At 42.2% G+C, this 19,484-nt stretch overlaps 1 protein-coding gene across 2 annotated transcripts in view; it reads left to right on the top strand.

Moving 5' to 3' along the window:
- Window positions 1-19,476, top strand: part of ATM (ATM serine/threonine kinase) — a 169,026-nt gene extending 149,550 nt beyond the window's left edge. For both annotated transcript variants that reach the window (XM_061628652.1, XM_061628653.1), the window contains 5 exons: window positions 14,060-14,146; window positions 14,239-14,353; window positions 14,604-14,667; window positions 16,796-16,932; window positions 17,020-19,476. In XM_061628652.1, the coding sequence (XP_061484636.1) occupies window positions 14,060-14,146; window positions 14,239-14,353; window positions 14,604-14,667; window positions 16,796-16,932; window positions 17,020-17,203 (587 nt within the window). In that variant the 3' untranslated portion in view covers window positions 17,204-19,476. The remainder of the gene's footprint in view (window positions 1-14,059; window positions 14,147-14,238; window positions 14,354-14,603; window positions 14,668-16,795; window positions 16,933-17,019) is intronic.
- The last annotated feature ends 8 nt before the right edge of the window (window positions 19,477-19,484 follow it).

Below are 19,484 nucleotides of genomic sequence, written 5' to 3'. Positions count from 1 at the left end.
GATTATACATAGAATTAAATCACAGAGGACACATTTTAATGTGTAGGGCTGAGTGAAACAGTTATAGAGCTGCTTTATTTTTTGAAGGCATTTGGTTCAGGAGTACAACTAATAGAGAATGAAGATTACACAAATTCATGGAGGATAAGGCTATCTGTGGCTACGAGCTATGATGGCTATGCCCCCATGGTCAGAGACAGCATGTTTCCGAATACCAGTTGCTGGAAACTGAAGGATGTGTGTTCTTGCGCTCAGGTCCTGCTTGTGGGCTTCCCATAGACACCTAACTGGCCACTGTGAGAACAGGTTGGTGAACTAGATGGGCCATTCATCTGATCCAGCAGGCTCTTATGTTCTTAATGAAAAAGATTAAAATTGTCGTTTGCTTTGTTGAATTAACTGTGAGTCACCTGACACTTGCTTTGGCATCTTTAAAATGCACCTATATTTGTAGGCTTACTTAAATTTAATTCCTTTATTGATTAAAAACTAAACAAATTATCATCAAAAATAGTAAGTTTTCCTCAGGTAGGATGCCATCAGGTAGGTGGGTAGTAGTGCCGCTTGGTGTCCAAAGGCAGGAATGCAGAAGAGTCAAGACTTCAGCTGCTCCTTCCTGCTTGACCCCAGTCCATTGCTTTGTCCTAGGTTGGATCCTTCTGCCTGAGGTCTTGTGAGTTTGTTACTTTATTGTGTTCTCTATTACTGTGTTCCTCTTTTTTTTTTTTTTTGTCGTGTATTCTGTTCTCTCCCTTAATTGCTTGTTATTTTTTTAAAAAATTGTCATGTTAATACAGCGTTCCTTCCTTCTCAGGCTTGGCCACCAGCCTTGCAGCTACTTGGGGATCTCTCCTCCTAGCGTCTCCTTCCTTCTCCCCTTAAGTTGTCTGGAGGCCATGTCCCCCCCCATGCTGCCCAATTGCAGCTTCTTTTACCCCCTACTGCCCAACTGTGTCAGCAGCCACAGATTGTCCCCTCAGCCGCCACGGCTAGCTGGGGTTGATCACCCTGTCATTTGCTGACTCCTCAGCCACTGCCTCAGCTGCAGCTTCAGTCACAGCCTCACAGTCTCTTTTCATGACCACCATTTTGTCTCCTCTCCTTTATTAGCCTTCCTACCCTTTTCTGCCCCCCCTTTTGTACATGTTGCAGTCTGTTTCTCCCGTTTGTGCCTTTTCCTCTTCAGACAAGGCAGAAGTCTAGGCAATAATAAAAAAAAAAGTGTTTCTCTCTTGGCTGCGTTTGGAGATCTAATCACTCCCCTCTACTGTGTGCAGAGATTTTTGCCTTGGGCTGCATTTCTTGGCTGCATTTTGAGCTCAAGCCGCTCACCTCTACTGTGTGCTGTGATTTTTGCACTTGGCTGCATTTCTTGGCTGCATTTAGAGATCAAACTGTTCCCCTCTACTGTGTGGTTATTTTTGGCCTCGCTAATCCACCACATCCCTCTACCTGTGTGTGTGTCGATTTAATCAGGAATCTATCCATATAATGCCTGGTACCACTCCCCTCTACTGTATGTGTGTAACCATGGCTGGGCCATCCTGTGCTGTTTTTATGGATATCACTACTGATGCACAGCACAGTGATATGCAGCAGCAGCAGTCATCTCAGGGGACATCACTTCCATCTATCTCACTCCCTGCATCAGGAGGAATATTGAACTGCAATTTGGGCTTCACCTTGTGTGCTCAATTCTTCCTGTGTGTAATACCTTAGTCACCTCAGGTCCTGAGGTAAGCAAGGCAGCCAAACTTGGGCCTTCCAAGTATTTCTCCTCAGAAATTGCACCAGAGCAGCAACGTTTGGTGTGGATGCTGCTTGTGGTTGAAATTGGCAGCTCTTTATCACTCTCCACTGCGGTTTTTGTCCTAGTCTGTCCAGTGACTGTGGAAAGAGCTTAGCTTTTCCACTCAGAACTCTGGGGGAAAGGCCTAGCTTTGCTACTCAGAATACTTGGGCACAGATGTGGCATAGGCCTCTGCTGAGGAGGTTTCCCACCATTTTTATGGTACCTCTTCAACTTGATCCTAGTCTGTCCAGTGACTGTAGAAAGGGCCTAGGTTTTCCATTCAGAACCCTTGGGCAGAGATATGGCGTAGTCCTCTGCTGAGTTTTTCCACTTTTTTCATGGTACGTCTGTTCTCATTTGGTCCCAGTCTCTGTAGTGACTGTGAAAAGGGTCTAACTTTACCCTTCAGAACCATTGGACGGAGGTATGGCGTAGTCCTTGGCTGAAAGGTATTTCTACCTTTTTTTATTGGAGGCACTAGAACAGCAGGTTCAATATTTCTAAGAGATCTGATTCCCTTTCTCCCTAGGCCTGAACAGCAGCAGTCCATTTCCAGGGGCAACACTAGAATAATATGGTGGCTCCTTTAGGGGGCCTCAGTGTAGTGAATGCATATGGATTGCCTTATGAGCTTCAGCTCAAAGCTCCAGTTCTCCCAAGGCCTGAACAGCAGCAGGCCATTTCTAGAGGCAACAGTAGAATAACCTGGTGGCTCTTCCAAAGGACCTCAGTGTAGTGAGGGCATATGAACTGCTCTTGAGCCTCATCTCAAAGCTCCAGTTCGCCCAAGGCCTGAACAGCAGCAAGCCATTTACAGAGGAAACACAGAATAATATGGTGGCTCCTCTGGGGGGCTTCAGTATAATGAAGGTATATGAATTGCTTCATGAGCTTCAGCTCAAAGCTCCAGCCTGTTCCTCTGAACAGTTGCAGCCCTTCATAACTGTCTGTAAATTTTTGCAGCCCTTCATAACTTAGTGGCTCCTCTAAGAGACCTGTGTAGTGAAGGCATATGAATTGCCTCTTGAGCTTCATTTCAAAGCTCCAATCTGTTCCTGCAGCCCTTCATAACTGTTGTGTGTAAATTTTTGGATTTATCCAGTGATTTCCTTACGAATGAGAATCTTACTGTCATCCCGGTGGGAAAATGTAAATAAGTAAGATAAGTAAATTAAGCTGAATACAGCTTTGTCAATTACACAAGCTTTTCTGCCTTGTCTGTTTCTGGGGCATCACTGCAAAGCTCCAGTTTGCTTCTCTGAATAGTTGCAGTCCTTCATAACTGTCTGAGTAAGTATTTGGTTTTATCTAGGGACTTGGAAGCTCTAAGGGTCTGCTGGTTGGGTAAATGTAACTTAGCAGGATATCGTAAATTAAGCTGGTTGCTTGATTAGGTCTTGCCTACACCAGCAGGTTCCTGGATGACTTAAGACAGTTTAAAATTCCATTTAGCCTTTGGTTAAGCTTACTTTGCTGTTTCAAGTTGTGATAGTATACTCAAGGTTACACACATTGGCATATATGTGCTGAAGTGAAGTTCACGTGGAAGGTGGTGCTTCTTCAGTCAAGTCCTGATCTTCATCTGCAGGTCCCTGAGCAACTTACAACAGTTTAAAATTTCGTATTAAATTTATGAAAACAATTTAGTCTTTGGTAAAGCTTACTTCCCTCCTCTTTGGATGCACGCCTTAACATGGTGAGGGGGTTTGAGTGTGTTGAAGAAGCTGAGAGCAAAGCCTTCAGGAGCCTCGACCAAGAGATTAGACTCCTAGCAGGGGCACCCAAGGCAGAATGGTCAAAGCTGAAACACCAGACTAAGATGCATTCAAACTCAGAGGAAGGCAGTGGTAAACCACCTCTGAATATCTCTTACCACGAAAACCCTATGAACAGAGTATCCAAAATGCAACACGAGATAGTGCTGGAAGATGAGACCCCCAGGTCAGAAGGCACCCAATGAGCTACCGGGGAAGAACAAAGGACAAGTACGAGTAGCGCTGTGACTAATGACGCAGCTGGGTCAAAGCCGAAAGGAAGCCCAGAGGCTGATGTACACAGATGCAAGAGTCCGGAGTTGTACGACGCACACAATAGGAACATGGAATGTGAGAAGCATGAACCAGGGAAAGTTAGAAATTGTCAAGCAAGAAATGGAATGCATCAACATTACAATACTTGGCGTGAGCGAACTAAAATGGACGGGAATGGGACATTTCCAATCAGGCAACTACAAAATATTTTATGCAGGAAATGAGAAATTAAGAAGAAATGGGGTTGCTTTAATAGTGAGAAGTGATGTAGCAAGAGCAATTAGGAGCTACAACGCAAGGTCTGAGCGAGTTACATCAATGAGATTAAATGGGAAACCTATCAACATAACCATCATCCAAATCTATGCTCCGACGGCAAATGCAGAAGAGGAGGAATTGGAGAGATTTTACGCAGAAGTACAGGAAGAAATTGATCACACACCAAAACAAGATGTGCTGATAAACATGGGGGACTGGAATGCAAAAGTAAGGAACAGAAAAGAACTAGGAATTGTAGGGAAATGGGGCCTAGGAGACAGAAACGAAGCAGGAGGTGTACTAAAGAACGATAAGGAGATTGCAGAGAAGCTAAATAAATTCTTTGCATCTGTCTTCACAGTGGAAGATATAGGGCAGATCCCTGAACCTGAACTAACATTTGCAGGAAGGGATTCTGAGGAACTGAGACAAATAGCGGTAACGAGAGAGGAAGTTCTAGGCTTAATGGACAATATAAAAACTGACAAATCACCGGGCCCGGATGGCATCCACCCGAGAGTTCTCAAAGAACTCAAAGGTGAAATTGCTGATCTGCTAACTAAAATATGTAACTTGTCCCTCAGGTCCTCCTCCGTGCTTGAGGACTGGAAAGTGGCAAATGTAACGCCAATATTCAAAAAGGGATCCAGAGGGGATCCCAGAAATTACAGGCCAGTTAGCTTAACTTCTGTCCCTGGAAAACTGGTAAAAAGTATTATTAAAGCTAGATTAACTAAGCACATAGAAGAACAAGCCTTGCTGAAGCAGAGCCAGCATGGCTTCTGCAAGGGAAAGTCCTGTCTCAGTAACCTATTGGAATTCTTTGAGAGTGTCAACAAGCATATAGATAGCGGTGATCCAGTGGACATAGTGTACTTAGACTTTCAAAAAGCGTTTGACAAGGTACCTCACCAAAGGCTTCTGAGGAAGCTTAGCAGTCATGGAATAAGAGGAGAGGTCCTCTTGTGGATAAGAAATTGGTTAAGAAGCAGAAAGCAGAGAGTAGGAATAAACGGACAGTTCTCCCAATGGAGGGCTGTAGAAAGTGGAGTCCCTCAAGGATCGGTATTGGGACCTGTACTTTTCAACTTGTTCATTAATGACCTAGAATTAGGAGTGAGCAGTGAAGTGGCCAAGTTTGCTGATGACACTAAATTGTTCAGGGTTGTTAAAACAAAAAGGGATTGCGAAGAGCTCCAAAAAGACCTCTCCAAACTGAGTGAATGGGCAGAAAAATGGCAAATGCAATTCAATATAAACAAGTGTAAAATTATGCATATTGGAGCAAAAAATCTGAATTTCACATATACGCTCATGGGGTCTGAACTGGCGGTGACCGACCAGGAGAGAGACCTCGAGGTTGTAGTGGACAGCACGATGAAAATGTCGACCCAGTGTGCGGCAGCTGTGAAAAAGGCAAATTCCATGCTAGCGATAATTAGGAAAGGTATTGAAAATAAAACAGCCGATATCATAATGCCGTTGTATAAATCTATGGTGCGGCCGCATTTGGAATACTGTGTACAGTTCTGGTCGCCTCATCTCAAAAAGGATATTATAGAGTTGGAAAAGGTTCAGAAGAGGGCAACCAGAATGATCAAGGGGATGGAGCGACTCCCTTACGAGGAAAGGTTGCAGCATTTGGGGCTTTTTAGTTTAGAGAAAAGGCGGGTCAGAGGAGACATGATAGAAGTGTATAAAATTATGCATGGCATTGAGAAAGTGGATAGAGAAAAGTTCTTCTCCCTCTCTCATAATACTAGAACTCGTGGACATTCAAAGAAGCTGAATGTTGGAAGATTCAGGACAGACAAAAGGAAGTACTTCTTTACTCAGCGCATAGTTAAACTATGGAATTTGCTCCCACAAGATGCAGTAATGGCCACCAGCTTGGATGGCTTTAAAAGAAGATTAGACAAATTCATGGAGGACAGGGCTATCAATGGCTACTAGCCATGATGGCTGTGCTCTGCCACCCTAGTCAGAGGCAGCATGCTTCTGAAAACCAGTTGCCGGAAGCCTCAGGTCCTGCTTGCCCCAGGCACCTGGTTGGCCACTGTGAGAACAGGATGCTGGACTAGATGGGCCACTGGCCTGATCCAGCAGGCTCTTCTTATGTTCTTATGAGAAAGACTTATTGAATTCTGTGAAGCCAGTAATTCATTTCTTGCGAACACATTTTTTGAACAACCGAAAAGATGGCTGTACACGTGGACAACACCAAATGCCCAGTATAGGAATTAAATTGATTATACAATTGGTAGCAGAAGATGGAGAAGTTCCATACTTTCTGCAAAAACAAGACCAGGAGCATTCTGCTGTACAGATCATGAACTGGTCGTATCGAAAATCAGAGTAAAGCTAAAGAAGACCAACAAAGCAATCATAATGCCAAAATACAATTTAAATAACATCCCAGAAGCATATAAAGATCAGATAAGGAACAGGTTTGGGGCTTTAAACTTAGTTGACAGAGAACCAGAAGAACTATGGAATGAAGTCAGAGACGTTATCAGAGAAGAATGCAAAAAGACAATACCTCTAGTTAAAAAGAGAGAAAGACCCCAATGGATGACTGAAGAAACTCTTCAAACGGTTAAAGAGAGAAAGAAAGCAAAAGCAAAAGGTGATAGAAACACAGTCAGAACCCTAAATGCAACAATACAAAGAGAACTATTACAATAGTTACTGTATAGAAATAGAAGAGGACAGCAAAAAGGGTAGAACAAGAGCCCTGTTCCAAAAGATTAGAGAAATGAAAGGGAAATTTAAACCAAGAGTAGAGATGTTGAATAATCCACAGGGCAACACACTGACGGACCAAGATGAAATAAAAGGAAGATGGAAGCAATACACTGAAGAACTCTATAAAAGAGATGCCAGGATGGCAGATGCATTCACAGAGGAACCATATGATGAAGAACCAGAAATTTTAGAATGAGAGGTGAAAGCTGCTCTTAAAATACTTGGAAGAAACAAATCACCAGGAACAGACGGCATACCAATAGAGTTGCTACAAGCTACTGAGACTGAATTTGTCCAAATTTTGACTAAAATCTGTCAGGAAATATGGAAAACTAAACAATGGCCCACAGACTGGAAGCGTTCCATATACATCCCAATTCCAAAGAAAGGGGATCCCAGAGAATGCAGTAATTATCAAACTATTGCCTTCATATCCCATGCAAGTAAAGTAATACTCAAGATTCTACAATAAAGGCTCTTGCCATATATGGAGTGAGAAATGCCAGACATTCAAGCTGAATTTAGAAAGGGAAGAGGTACCAGAGATCATTTTGCAACCATACGTTGGATAATGGAACGGACCAAGGAATTTCAGAAGAAAATCACCCTGTGCTTTATAGATTACAGCAAAGCCTTTGACTGTGTAGATCATGAAAAACTATGGAATGCTTTAAAAGAAATGGGGGTGTCACGGCATCTGATTGTCCTGATGCGCAACCTATACTCCGGACAAGAGGCTACTGCAAGTACAGAATATGGAGAAACTGATTGGTTCCCAATTGGGAAGGGTGTAAGACAGGGGTGTATTTTATCACCCTGTTTATTTAATCTGTACGCAGAACATATCATACGGAAAGCAGGATTGGACCAAGATGAAGGAGGTGTGAAAATAGGAGGGAGAAATATCAATAATTTAAGATATGCAGACTATACCATTCTACTAGCAGAAACCAGTAATGATTTGAAACGAATGCTGATGAAAGTTAAAGAGGAAAGCACAAAAGCAGGACTACAGCTGAACGTCAAAAAGACTAAAGTAATGACAACAGAAGATTTATGTAACTTTACAGTTGACAATGAGGACATTGAACTTGTCAAGGATTATCAATACCTTGGCACAAAAATAATAATAAAATAATAAAATTTTATTTCTAAGCCGCCTATCTGGCCGACTTAACAGCCACTCTAGGCGGCGTACATAAAAATTTAGATACAACATATAAGTACAATTACAACATCAACCTCTAATTAATCAAACCCACCCACATCTTTACAAAATAAACTAGATTACCCAGGAGTCCCGTAGGCCCGCCTAAACAGCCAGGTTTTCAATTCTCGGCGGAAACCTGACAGGGAGGGGGCATGGCGAAGGTCATATAGCAGAGAATTCCAGAGGGTGGGGGCCACAATCGAGAATGCCCTCTCTCTGGTCCGCACCAGCATAGCTGTTTTAACTGGTGGGACCAAGAGAAGGTCTTGAGAGGCTGATCTCGTCAGGCGGCATATTTGGTGATGCTGGAGGCACTCCTTTAGATAAACTGGACTGAAACCATGTAGGGCTTTAAAGGTTAACACCAACACCTTGAATTGGGCCTGGTAAACAACTGGTAACCAGTGTAGGTCTACTAGCACTGGAGTGATGTGATCACGACGGCGGCTGTTCTTAATCAACCGTGCCGCCGCATTCTGTACCAGCTGTAGTTTCCGGACCGTCTTCAAGGGTAACCCAATGTAGAGCGCATTACAGTAGTCTAAGCGAGAGGAGACCAGGGCATGTACCACACGTGGGAGCAGATGGACAGGAAGGTAGGGTCGCAGCCTCTGTATCAGATGTAATTGATACCAAGCTGCCCGGCTCACTGCCAAAACCTGAGCCTCCATGGACAGCTGGGAGTCAAGAATGACCCCAAGGCTGCGAACCTGGTCCTTCAGTGGCAATTTTACCCCGTTTAACACCAGGTCAGTATCTCCTAAGCTTCTCTTGTCTCCCACAAGCAGTACCTCGGTCTTGTCGGGGTTCAGTTTCAGCCTATTACCTCCCATCCATTCACTTACAGACTCCAGGCACTTGGAAATAGTATCCACAGCCAACTCTGGTGAGGACTTAAATGAGAGATAGAGCTGAGTGTCATCCGCATATTGGTGACACTGCAACCCAAATCTCCTGATGATGGCCCCCAGCGGCTTTACATAGATGTTAAATAGCATGGGAGAGAGGATAGAACCCTGTGGCACACCACAATTGAGAGGCCAAGGGTCTGAAACCTCATCTCCCAATGCCACTCGTTGGTGCCTGTCTGAGAGATAGGAACGGAACCACCGTAAAACAGTGCCCCCTATTCCTATTCCCTCCAGGCAATCCAAGAGGATACCATGGTCAACGGTATCGAAAGCCGCTGAGAGATCCAGGAGGACGAGGAATGAATGTTCTCCCCTATCCAACGCCCTCCTCGAATCATCCACCAGAGTGACCAAGGCTGTTTCAGTTCCATGTCCAGTCCTGAAGTCCGATTGGAATGGATCTAAATAATCTGCTTCATCCAAGTGTGTCTGTAACTGTTTGGCCACCACTCGCTCGATCACCTTGCCCAAAAATGATAAATTAGAGACTGGGCGAAAGTTGTTCAACTCTTGTCAATCATTAACCAAAATGGAGACAACAGTCAAGAAATCAGAAGAAGGCTAGGACTGGGGAGGGCAGCTGTGAGAGAACTAGAAAAGGTCCTCAGATATAAAGATGTATCACTGAATATAAAGTCAGGATCATTCAGACCATGGTATTTCTGATCTCTATGTATGGATGTGAAAGTTGGACAGTGAAAAAAGCTGATAAGAGAAAAATCAACTCGTTTGAAATGTGGTGTTGGAGAAGAGCTTTGCGTATACCATGGACTGCAAAAAAAAGACCAATAATTGGCTGTTAGAACAAATTAAACCAGAACTGTCACTAGAAGCTAAAATGATGAAACTGAGGTTATCATACTTTGGACACATAATGAGAAGACATGATTCATTAGAAAAGACAATAATGCTTGGAAAAAGATAAGGAAGTAGAAAAAGAGGAAGGCCAAACAAGAGATGGATTGATTCCATAAAGGAAGCCACAGACCTGAACTTAGAAGATCTGAACAGGGTGGTTCACGACAGATGCTCTTGGAGGTCACTGATTCATAGGGTCGCCATAAGTCGTAGCCACCTTGGAGGCACATAACGACAACAACAAGGCTTACTTCACTGTTACATTTGTGTAACTTGGCTCAAGGTTACACACATTGGTATATTTGTATGGATATTCAGCTTCCTTACCTGCAATTAAGCATTTCAGTGGATTTTTTTTTTTAAAAAAATAGATTTTACTCTTTGTTTTTGACAGGTAGTCTTCTGGACTGGTTACTGCACAGGTAATTAGTCAAAATATGTCCCTGGGTATTTACTTCCTGTGGCTGACTCTCCAGTATTTATTTCCTGTGGCTGACTCTCCAGCAGCCCCATATGTCGAGAGGAGGCTTGGAGGCAGGGCATGAGTGGAGCAGCATGCTCTGCAGTTTTGGATGGCTAGGGTTTCGAAGCATTTTGTCCCCGTTTATGCAGTCAGAGCATGTTCATCATGTCTGGTGACCACTGCTGGCCTTATCTTCCTGGGCCCAGTCAAGCTGCTGGCTCCCTCCCTGTGTATCTGCACAGTAGCCGTAAGACAATGGTAAGGATACCCAAGTTGTTGGCCATCTCTCTGTGTAATAACAGGGTAGCCCTAAAACAATGGTACAGGTTATGAAGCAACTCCCTAGACTTGTGGATTCCATGCAGGGGCAATCTTCTTCTTCTGCCAGAAACTCCATAAGGAATTCCAATTGGTTTCTGAGGACAATAGTCTCATGAAATGAAATGTTTCTTTTATTGTGGAATTCATCAAGTTGTTTAATATTGCAACTAGTTTTGTCTACAAATAGGAATTTTAATTTTACCAGGTGACCATATGATGTAGTGGGAGTCGGATATCTTGGCCAGTAGGCCATGTTTGCTGGAAACAATAACTTGGAGTTTCCTCCACTATGGCGTCTCCAGTGCATCTAGCCATGCTGCTTTCAAGATCTTCATTGCATCGTAGTCAGGCTTGATTGAACGTCCCAGGGGCCAATGAACCTTCCAGATGCGGTATGTCAATTCACTGGTGCTTCTGAGAATGCTGTTTTTTAGGGGACACGATTGCCACCATCTTGGTGTGCGTGGTCCCATCTTAGCATGCCTGACATGCCTCTGCAAATCTACTTAATGCAATCTGGTCACACGGTCTTCTCCAAGAAAGTTACGCTGCTCAGAGAAATCATTTCACTGGGCCTCAAGCTTGACATACAGCACAGGCATCAGTCTGCTGTTTAGTTAGCTCATCCCCCTTGGGGGGGTACTCTGTTGACGAGTCTTCAAGCAGGAATGACTCCTCTAGTCCCCTGGGCCAGGTGTCCCTATGCCCCTTCAGGGCACAGCATCTCACCAGTGACATGGATTGAAAGTGGTCCATGTTAGCAGCAGGGCTGTGGAGTCAGTACGCCAAACCTTCAACTCCGACTCCTCTATTTTTCTACTGTCCAACTCTGACTCCTTCATAAATGGCAAATGTATATTAATTAGTAATTACAAATTTACTATAGTAAAATGGTACCACAAGGCATTTCATCACCACCACGTGAATCGGGAAGCTTCTTTGATATTGTGAATTTATATTTTAAAACATTTGTCAATCAAAACTACAAATATTTTCCTGAAAAATAAAAAAGTATAAAATATAAGTATAAAATAATATATTTACCATATATTGTTATAAGTTTTTATTTTGAAGTCGGAGTCGGTACATTTCTACCGACTCTGACTCCACCCAAAATTGCTTCCGACTCTCACTCCACAACTCCAACTCCACAGCCCTGGTTAGCAGGCAACAAGTGGGGCATGAGAGTGCAAACTCCATTATGAGGTCTTCATCAGTTGCTTCTAAGTTTGGTCCTCCATCTGCGAAACTGTTAATCTTGATTCACAACATTCATTTTCCCCGCTTTCTCACTAGTTGTCTCAAGATGGAAGCAGAGGTAGTCAATGCTTTTCTGGCAGTCTGCTCTACGCCTGGCCTCCTTTACTCCTGGTGGCACGGACTCATCTTGTACTGACCTCACTGGCCATGGTGTTCAGTTCTGCTGAGTCTGACCATCATGGATTCAAGGGGGTTGCTAACAAGGCCAGGTTTTCTATCCCAGACAACCTTCCGGAGTCTGGTCTTTTCAGCAATGGCAGTCAAGTTGTTGGGGACTTTCTTTCAGAGTGATCATCGCTATGATCCTGTCCTCCAGGATCCAGATCTACAAGAGTTCATGGGTCATGCCTTGCAAGTGGAGTTCTTCTCAGGGGATACGTCCTTCCTATTTTGAATATGGGGTGAAACCTAACACTCTGCAGCAGGAGATTTCGGCCATCTCTCACATTTTTTCTCCAAGACAACCTTCACTAAGAGGGCATCCTTTGGTCCCAGTTCATTTCATTCCAATCCTGCTCATCCTGTGGAGAAGTCTGGGCATTCATTAGTTGTTCAAGGGGCTCTCTAGGTTTACCTTGTTCATACCCGGGTCATCCGCTGGACTGTGTCTCCATCCGTCTCTCTGGCATAAGAGTTACCGGGGCCACAAGGTCCGTCTTGGCATGGATAACTGTGCCTAAACTGCAGTTTGTTCTGTTACACTTGCTCTCTTCCTTGCTTCAAGGTGCTCTTCCTTGTAGCAATCTCCTCTGCCCGCAGAGTTTTTTCAGGACTCCGTTGTACCAGGTACAGATCAGGCTTCTCATCCTAAGGTGTCCTCTATATTCCATTGCAGTCAGGACATAGTCCTACCCTTCTTCTGTCCTCATTCAAGCCAACTTCTTGAGAAAGCCTGGCATTCTTTGGATGTTCATTGAGCCTTTAAGGTCTACCTAGCCAGGACTAGAGACATTCACATGACAGAATCTCTATTCGTATCCTTTCCTTCAAGGACATTGGGACCATCACCCTGGTCCGTGAGTTCCTTAATGTTCCAGTGCTCCAAAACATCACAGCTCATTCAACTAGGTCAGCAGCTTCCATGGCTGACTTTACAACCAATGCTGCAATTGCAGGTATCTGTAGAGCTGTGTCTTGGTCTACTCAAAGTTCTTTCATTAGGCACTACAGTGAACTGTTATGCTTCTGATTGCAGCAGGTACTGTCCTCTTAGGCAGCCTGGGCACACCCTACTGGGACTTCCAACCTGATGGTATGCTACCTGGGGAAAATGGACAGTTGGTCTCACCTGAAAGGTGGCTTTCCCAGGTATCATACCATCAGGGCCCTCCCTTTGAGGGTGGCTTCCTAGTCTTTTCTGGAGATAATTTTTGCTATTGTTTAATAACTGTTCAACTTGTTTCAGTTCAATCCAGTTTGAACTACATTACCTGCATGAGTCATGTTACAGCTAAGGCAGTTATTTACTGTTCTTTAGGTTTTTTTTACTGTTGATACATATTTCCTGTTCGGAGTAAAGATGTGTATTATTATGTTTGCTGCTCCTTATATTATTTTCTGGCTGAGAGTTTTCAGTCTGAAGAGAAATACACTGATCTGGTGTACAGTTTGTCCGGAATGGACTGGGGTCAAGCTGGAAGGAGCAGCTGAAGTCTTGACTCTTGTGTATTCCTGTCTTTGGACACCAGGAAGCGCTACTACCCACCTACCTGATAGTATGATACCTGGGAAAACCACCTTACAGGTGAGACCAATGGTTCAATTTATTGCTGCCCCAGACTGCACAACAGGTGTCTTTAAAAATAAGATGGCATGGTGTGTACATTGGCAATATGACAGCACTATATGGGAGTAACTGGCTTTCTGTATAGGAGACAGGGAGAGAGCGCTGCATTTTCTGTCCTTACTCAGTATGTTCCCAAACATTTCAGCCCTCTCTTCCCATCACAGTTCTTTGTGCCTGTTGAAAAGCCATTGCTAAAGATCAGGAGTCCATCCTGAGTGGCACTTGGTGCAACATGGGGAACTGTGGTGGGAAAGGAAAATAGACACCCATCCTGTGTATGTACACAGAACAGCTTTTCAGAACCCAGTCTACTGGTCTACCTTAGCTATTCTGGATGTGCTCTACTGTGGCCCTTAGGTAAAAAAAAACACATTTAGGCTATTATGCAAGGATGTCTGGCTTCATTTTTAGATCTCTTCTTTCAGTTGGCTACATACTTGGCCTTGGAGACAGACATGTGCAGAATATTCTGTTAGACGAACAAAGTGCAGAACTCGTGCACATCGATCTAGGTATGTATAAAAGCAAGAGATCAAATGTTAGTTCTTTGTGTATATTTAATCCTTTTTTTAAAAAAGTGTTTCTTTTCTCTCTTCTCCATTAGGTGTTGCTTTTGAGCAGGGCAAAATCCTTCCTACTCCAGAGACTGTACCTTTCAGGTTAACAAGAGATATAGTGGATGGAATGGGCATCACTGGTGTTGAGGGAGTCTTCAGGAGGTATAGTATGCAGCTGCAGATGCTCCCTAATTGTTTCATTGTTAAAGTTACAATAGAATTTCACCAGCTCAGTTTTTGGTAAAACTATGTAGTTGTAAATCAGTGAGATCTGTGTTTATTATGGTATTATAGGTGGCCCAATGAGAGCCAATTACAAACTCTGCTATTAGTCATGAAAAATAAAATGTAGTCCTATATTAATAATGGAAAATTGTTTAGAAAACAGTGTTTCATTGAAAATATCTTCTAGATGCTGTGAAAAAACTATGGCGGTTATGAGAAATTCTCAAGAAGCTTTGCTTACTATTGTAGAGGTAAGTGTTTTTTCAGGGCTGCAGATGAAAAACAGAAAGGAATTCTTTATATTAAAAACATTCCAGAAACTCTTTTGGCAGTAAACCATTGTGCCTCCTGATGGAGAACCCCTAAGGGGTCCTGGCCCCAGGCAATATGGGCCCTTGAAAATTAATGAAGGAAAAATGGATTTCTTTTCCATTATTCACACACAGTAGGTATTAAAAGCAAATCCTGTGTGTAGGGAAAAGCAGAGAGCTGAAAACTTCCTGAGCACCCTTCCATGCCAAGAAGGGCAAAAAAAGCATGACTGAAGATCATTAATTTAGTATTGTTTAAGATTAATATATTTTTACCATGTGATCTTGGAAAATGAGGTTTTGATCTCGCATACTATAGAGCCTGTATCCCTCTGTGTTTTATGGAGAACTGGCTGACTCAGATTTACCCTTTTCCGTTTCTGTGTTCCCTAATCATTCTTTATATTATATTCTTTATATTATGTGGCTTTTGGTTATAACATGGTGATTTAAATTAATCTTTCTCCATAGCAAAGTAGTAATAAGCAGAATTTCACATAGAAACTGCCAGTCACTCTAAGGAGAGCCAGATTTCGCTTGTAATCATGGCTTCACCTAAGGAACATGCTGTTTTGTCCTAAGATATATTCTTTGACCAGCTTGGCTGATCAGAAGCCATGATAGAAAGGAACGTAATGGTACATATTGGCTTCAGAACAGTACAAGATCATCAGTATATGACAGTAGAATAGTGGTAATATCAGCCCAGGGGACAGATTGACATCAATCAATACAGTGGGGATGCTTGATTATGAATATACATGTATTCATTTTAATAAAGTTATCTGGTTGGTTGGAAATATTTCAAGAGGGAAGAAACTGCTATGTTACATAGAAAAGAATTTGGGGATTGGTTAATTATTGTCACATGCTCTAATTTTAAGGTATAAAAGATCTGTGCACACCATATCTCATTGCAGTCCCTCCTGGATGTGTTCTGGGGGACTGACCTTGCATATGCTTGTTTTTTATATAATAAAGGCCTACCTTTTTGCTTTAAGCCTGTGTCATAAATTATTTAAAGGACCCCCAGCAAAGAACCCACAGGAGAAATACAAAAATTTATCCAACACCTCCTATTTCAAAACTTTGCTTTAACAGGGGCACCATTCTTAACTGTTAGACACCATAAAAGTTTATAAATATTTTATGTAGAAACCTTCATTCAGTAGTATGTTGTAACAGGAGCTTTACTGAAACATTGCAATGTAGTTCTGAGTCTTTTTTTCCAAGTGAGTAGAATATTTTAATGAACAAAATGACATTAGACTGATGTGAACCCATTTTAACACATAATTAAAATTATTTAAAATTGGGGATATGAACAAGCTCCTCCTCAGCATGTGGAATGAGTGTACACACTTCTGCACCTAAAGGACAGCATTGGGTGCCAGTATTATAATCCCCTGGTAGGATCAAGACTGTCAGCACATAGTGGAACAATCCACAAATTACATTGGTTACCATTTTGTTTCTGGGCTCAGTTTAAAAGTGGTGGAGTTCATCTAGAAAGCCTTAAACAGCCTAGGTCTCTATTTTCTCAAAGACTATCTATGCACACGTGAATCTACCAGAACCCCGAGATCAGCATTAAGAACTCTGATCTCTATCCTAGTACAGTTGTGAGATGCTTTCTACCCAGTTTCCATTAGCAACCTGGCCACTGCATTCTGGAGCAGCTGGTTTTCACATTGTGTTCAAAGACAGTCCTACAAATGGCACATTGCTGCAGTTGAACTTAGAGGTTACCAAGGCATTGATCAGATGGCCAAGAACAGCATAGAGGCAATTCTACAAGGAGTCTTAGCATTTCAAAAGTTGTTAAATTGCATCTATATTTTTTTGTCAGAATGCTTATAACTGTTTGATTACAAAAATATAGAAATATTATTGAGATGGGACCAGATTACAATATTTGAATTCATCTGATGAACAATTCTGAGGATTGTCCCAATCCATGTTGCCAGTTTAAAGATTATCCTACATACATGGAACCTTTATTTGCCTACTTTTAGGGCATTGAACTAGTGTCTTTTTTTAAGACTCATGTTTGTGTCTTGTCTTGCAGGTGCTTCTCTATGATCCTCTTTTTGACTGGACCATGAATCCTTTAAAAGCTTTGTATTTGCAGCAAAGGCCAGAAGATGAGGCCGACATGAGCTCCAGCCTCAATGCTGCTGATCAGGGATGTAACAAAAAAGCAAAGTAAGAACCTTTGTGTTTTGGGTAATTAATATGAGCACCTGCAGACTTTTTTAAACTATATTTCCTTATTTTATTTTTTATTCTCAGTGGTGATAACCAGATTTTTAATAAAGTGGCAGAGCGAGTCCTCATGCGACTTCAGGAGAAACTTAAAGGTGTGGAAGAGGGAACAGTGCTCAGCGTGGGAGGTCAAGTGAACCTCCTCATACAACAAGCCATGGACCCAAAGAATCTCAGCCGCCTTTATCCAGGGTGGAAAGCATGGGTGTGAAAATATGTAGTTGGTTTTAATAAGTAAAAAGTGAACAGGTTTCATTTTGGAAGGAAATGCCCAGCATTTCATATTTTAAAGGGTTCCTGATGAAAATACAGGTGTAAAAATGTTAATTTGAAAAGTGTTGAGCCAGTAGAGTTCTGTGTTTGAATATTTGCCCATAGTCAATCATGGGTAGGGGTTGGGAGGGATTTGTTTTTCACTTGGATTGGGCACATGGTTTGATACGTCCTGAATTCAGAAAAAAAGGGAAACCAAGACGACAATTGTTCCTATACTATGCTTTTACAAAAGGGAAATGCCAATTATGCCTTTTCATAACCCTCACTTATTTTACAGCTCAGGAATGTTGCTACTATAAGTATTCCTTTGTTAGAAGTACAATGATCAGAACCTAGCTTCAAAACAGATACTGGACTATGCACAGTGGTTGACTTTTCTTGCTGCTATGTAAAGTACTTCACCCAGAAGCCACCATCAAGACTAGTGCGAGTACGGTATGGCTATAACTCTGCACCACCATGTGTAGTAATGATAACTATGCATCCTAGATAACTATGCAACACATAGAAAGCTCTGATTTGTGGAATGTGGAAGGTGCACATAAAGTTGTCCTTTGCTTTAAGCCTGGAGCCAAGAAACTGAAATGTTACCCTTTAAACACGAGACTTAAAACTGACAATGTAGTACATGGCCCAAAAGGAGGCTCCATTTCAAACCTGAGAGGAAAAATACGCAGAAGGATTTAAATTATACGTACAATGCAAATTATGGCTGCAGTTATTTGGCTTAAGAAAGCAGATATAATATATTCATTGTAATAATGTGGGTGACCTTTTGCTGCTTTATAAATGCTGACCTATCCTTTTAAAAAACTGTAAAGTTCAAATGGAAATTTTAGTATAAGCTAGCAATATCTTACCTTGTGCAAACTATACTTTAAACGTGTTCTCTATCATGGAAGTAGTGGCCTTATATAACATTTCATTTTTTAAAAAAACTTGATTCATTTCAAAGATTCAGATTGCTCTCTTTCCCGTGCCAGTTATGCAGTCTGTAAAAGGAAACACTAAAGGGGCACTATAAATTAATATGAACTTACTAAGTAAGTTAAAAATATGAAACTATAGATTTATTTTTATATTGTGATAGTTTCTGGAACTTTTATGTGGTGTTAACATGGAAGGAATATGTTTGTTCATGTGCTTGTTATTCTGTACTATTTGTATACTGTAGAGTATTGCTACACTATAAAATTGGTAGTATCATCTACTACATCTTGACAGATATCTATATCTGATCTACTGTGGAGCTTAAATGCTAGTAACAGACACTCTTGCATATGCAATAAAGTTATGCTCTTTGGGACAAGCATTTGTCTCCATCGTTTACAGTTTGGCACCTGCATGGAAAAAATTACTCCTCCACCCCCCAACACACACTGACAACACATGAAGACAAAAATAAGCTCAGTCACTTTGAACAGGACTTCTCTATTCCCTACCCCAAAACACTCAAAACAGCAACCAATTTATGTACTTTGTCCAAATAGCATCAACCAGGCTTCTCATTTAAGCTGGAGCCTGTAAAACAACCCAAAAACTTAGGTGAATGAGGAATTGCTCACCAACTCAGGATGGCTCTGCTCCATTATCTAACACTTCACCATTTACTGCTCTGGTAATATCTAGACACACAAAATCGTGCACAGGAGCTCACAACTGAGATTTCTATAAGGAACGAATATTAACTTTGTACCCTTGCAATTAAATTTTCAAATTTCATGTTACCATCACCTACATTAAGTCTGATTAAGAACAGCCGTTGCCGTGATCATATCACTCCGGTGTTAGTAGATCTACACTGGCTACCAGTTGCTTACCGAGCCCAATTCAAGGTGTTGGTGTTGACCTTTAATGCCCTATACGGTTTCGGCCCAGTTTATCTGAAGGAGCGCCTCCAGCATCATCAGTTATGCCACCTGACGAGATCAGCCACACAAGACCTTCTCTCAGTCCCGCCAGTTAAAACTGCTAGACTGGTGCGGACCAGAGAGAGAGCATTTTCAATTGTAGCTCCCACCCTCTGGAATTCCTGCCTTCTGACCTTCGCCATGCCCCCTCCCTGATGGGGTTCCGCCGGGCCTTGAAGACCTGGCTATTCAGGCAGGCTTACAGGATCTCTGGAGTGGATTAATTTTTATGCTGCTATTAACTGGAAAGGGTTTTTTTAGATTACTCATTGATTGTGGTTTTATATTGTATTTTATTGTGTAATG

This window comes from Rhineura floridana, chromosome 5, assembly GCF_030035675.1.
Source record: "Rhineura floridana isolate rRhiFlo1 chromosome 5, rRhiFlo1.hap2, whole genome shotgun sequence".
Taxonomy (NCBI): domain Eukaryota; kingdom Metazoa; phylum Chordata; class Lepidosauria; order Squamata; family Rhineuridae; genus Rhineura; species Rhineura floridana.
Note: the sequence above shows the minus strand (reverse complement) of the source record. Positions and strands in the feature narration are given on the sequence as shown.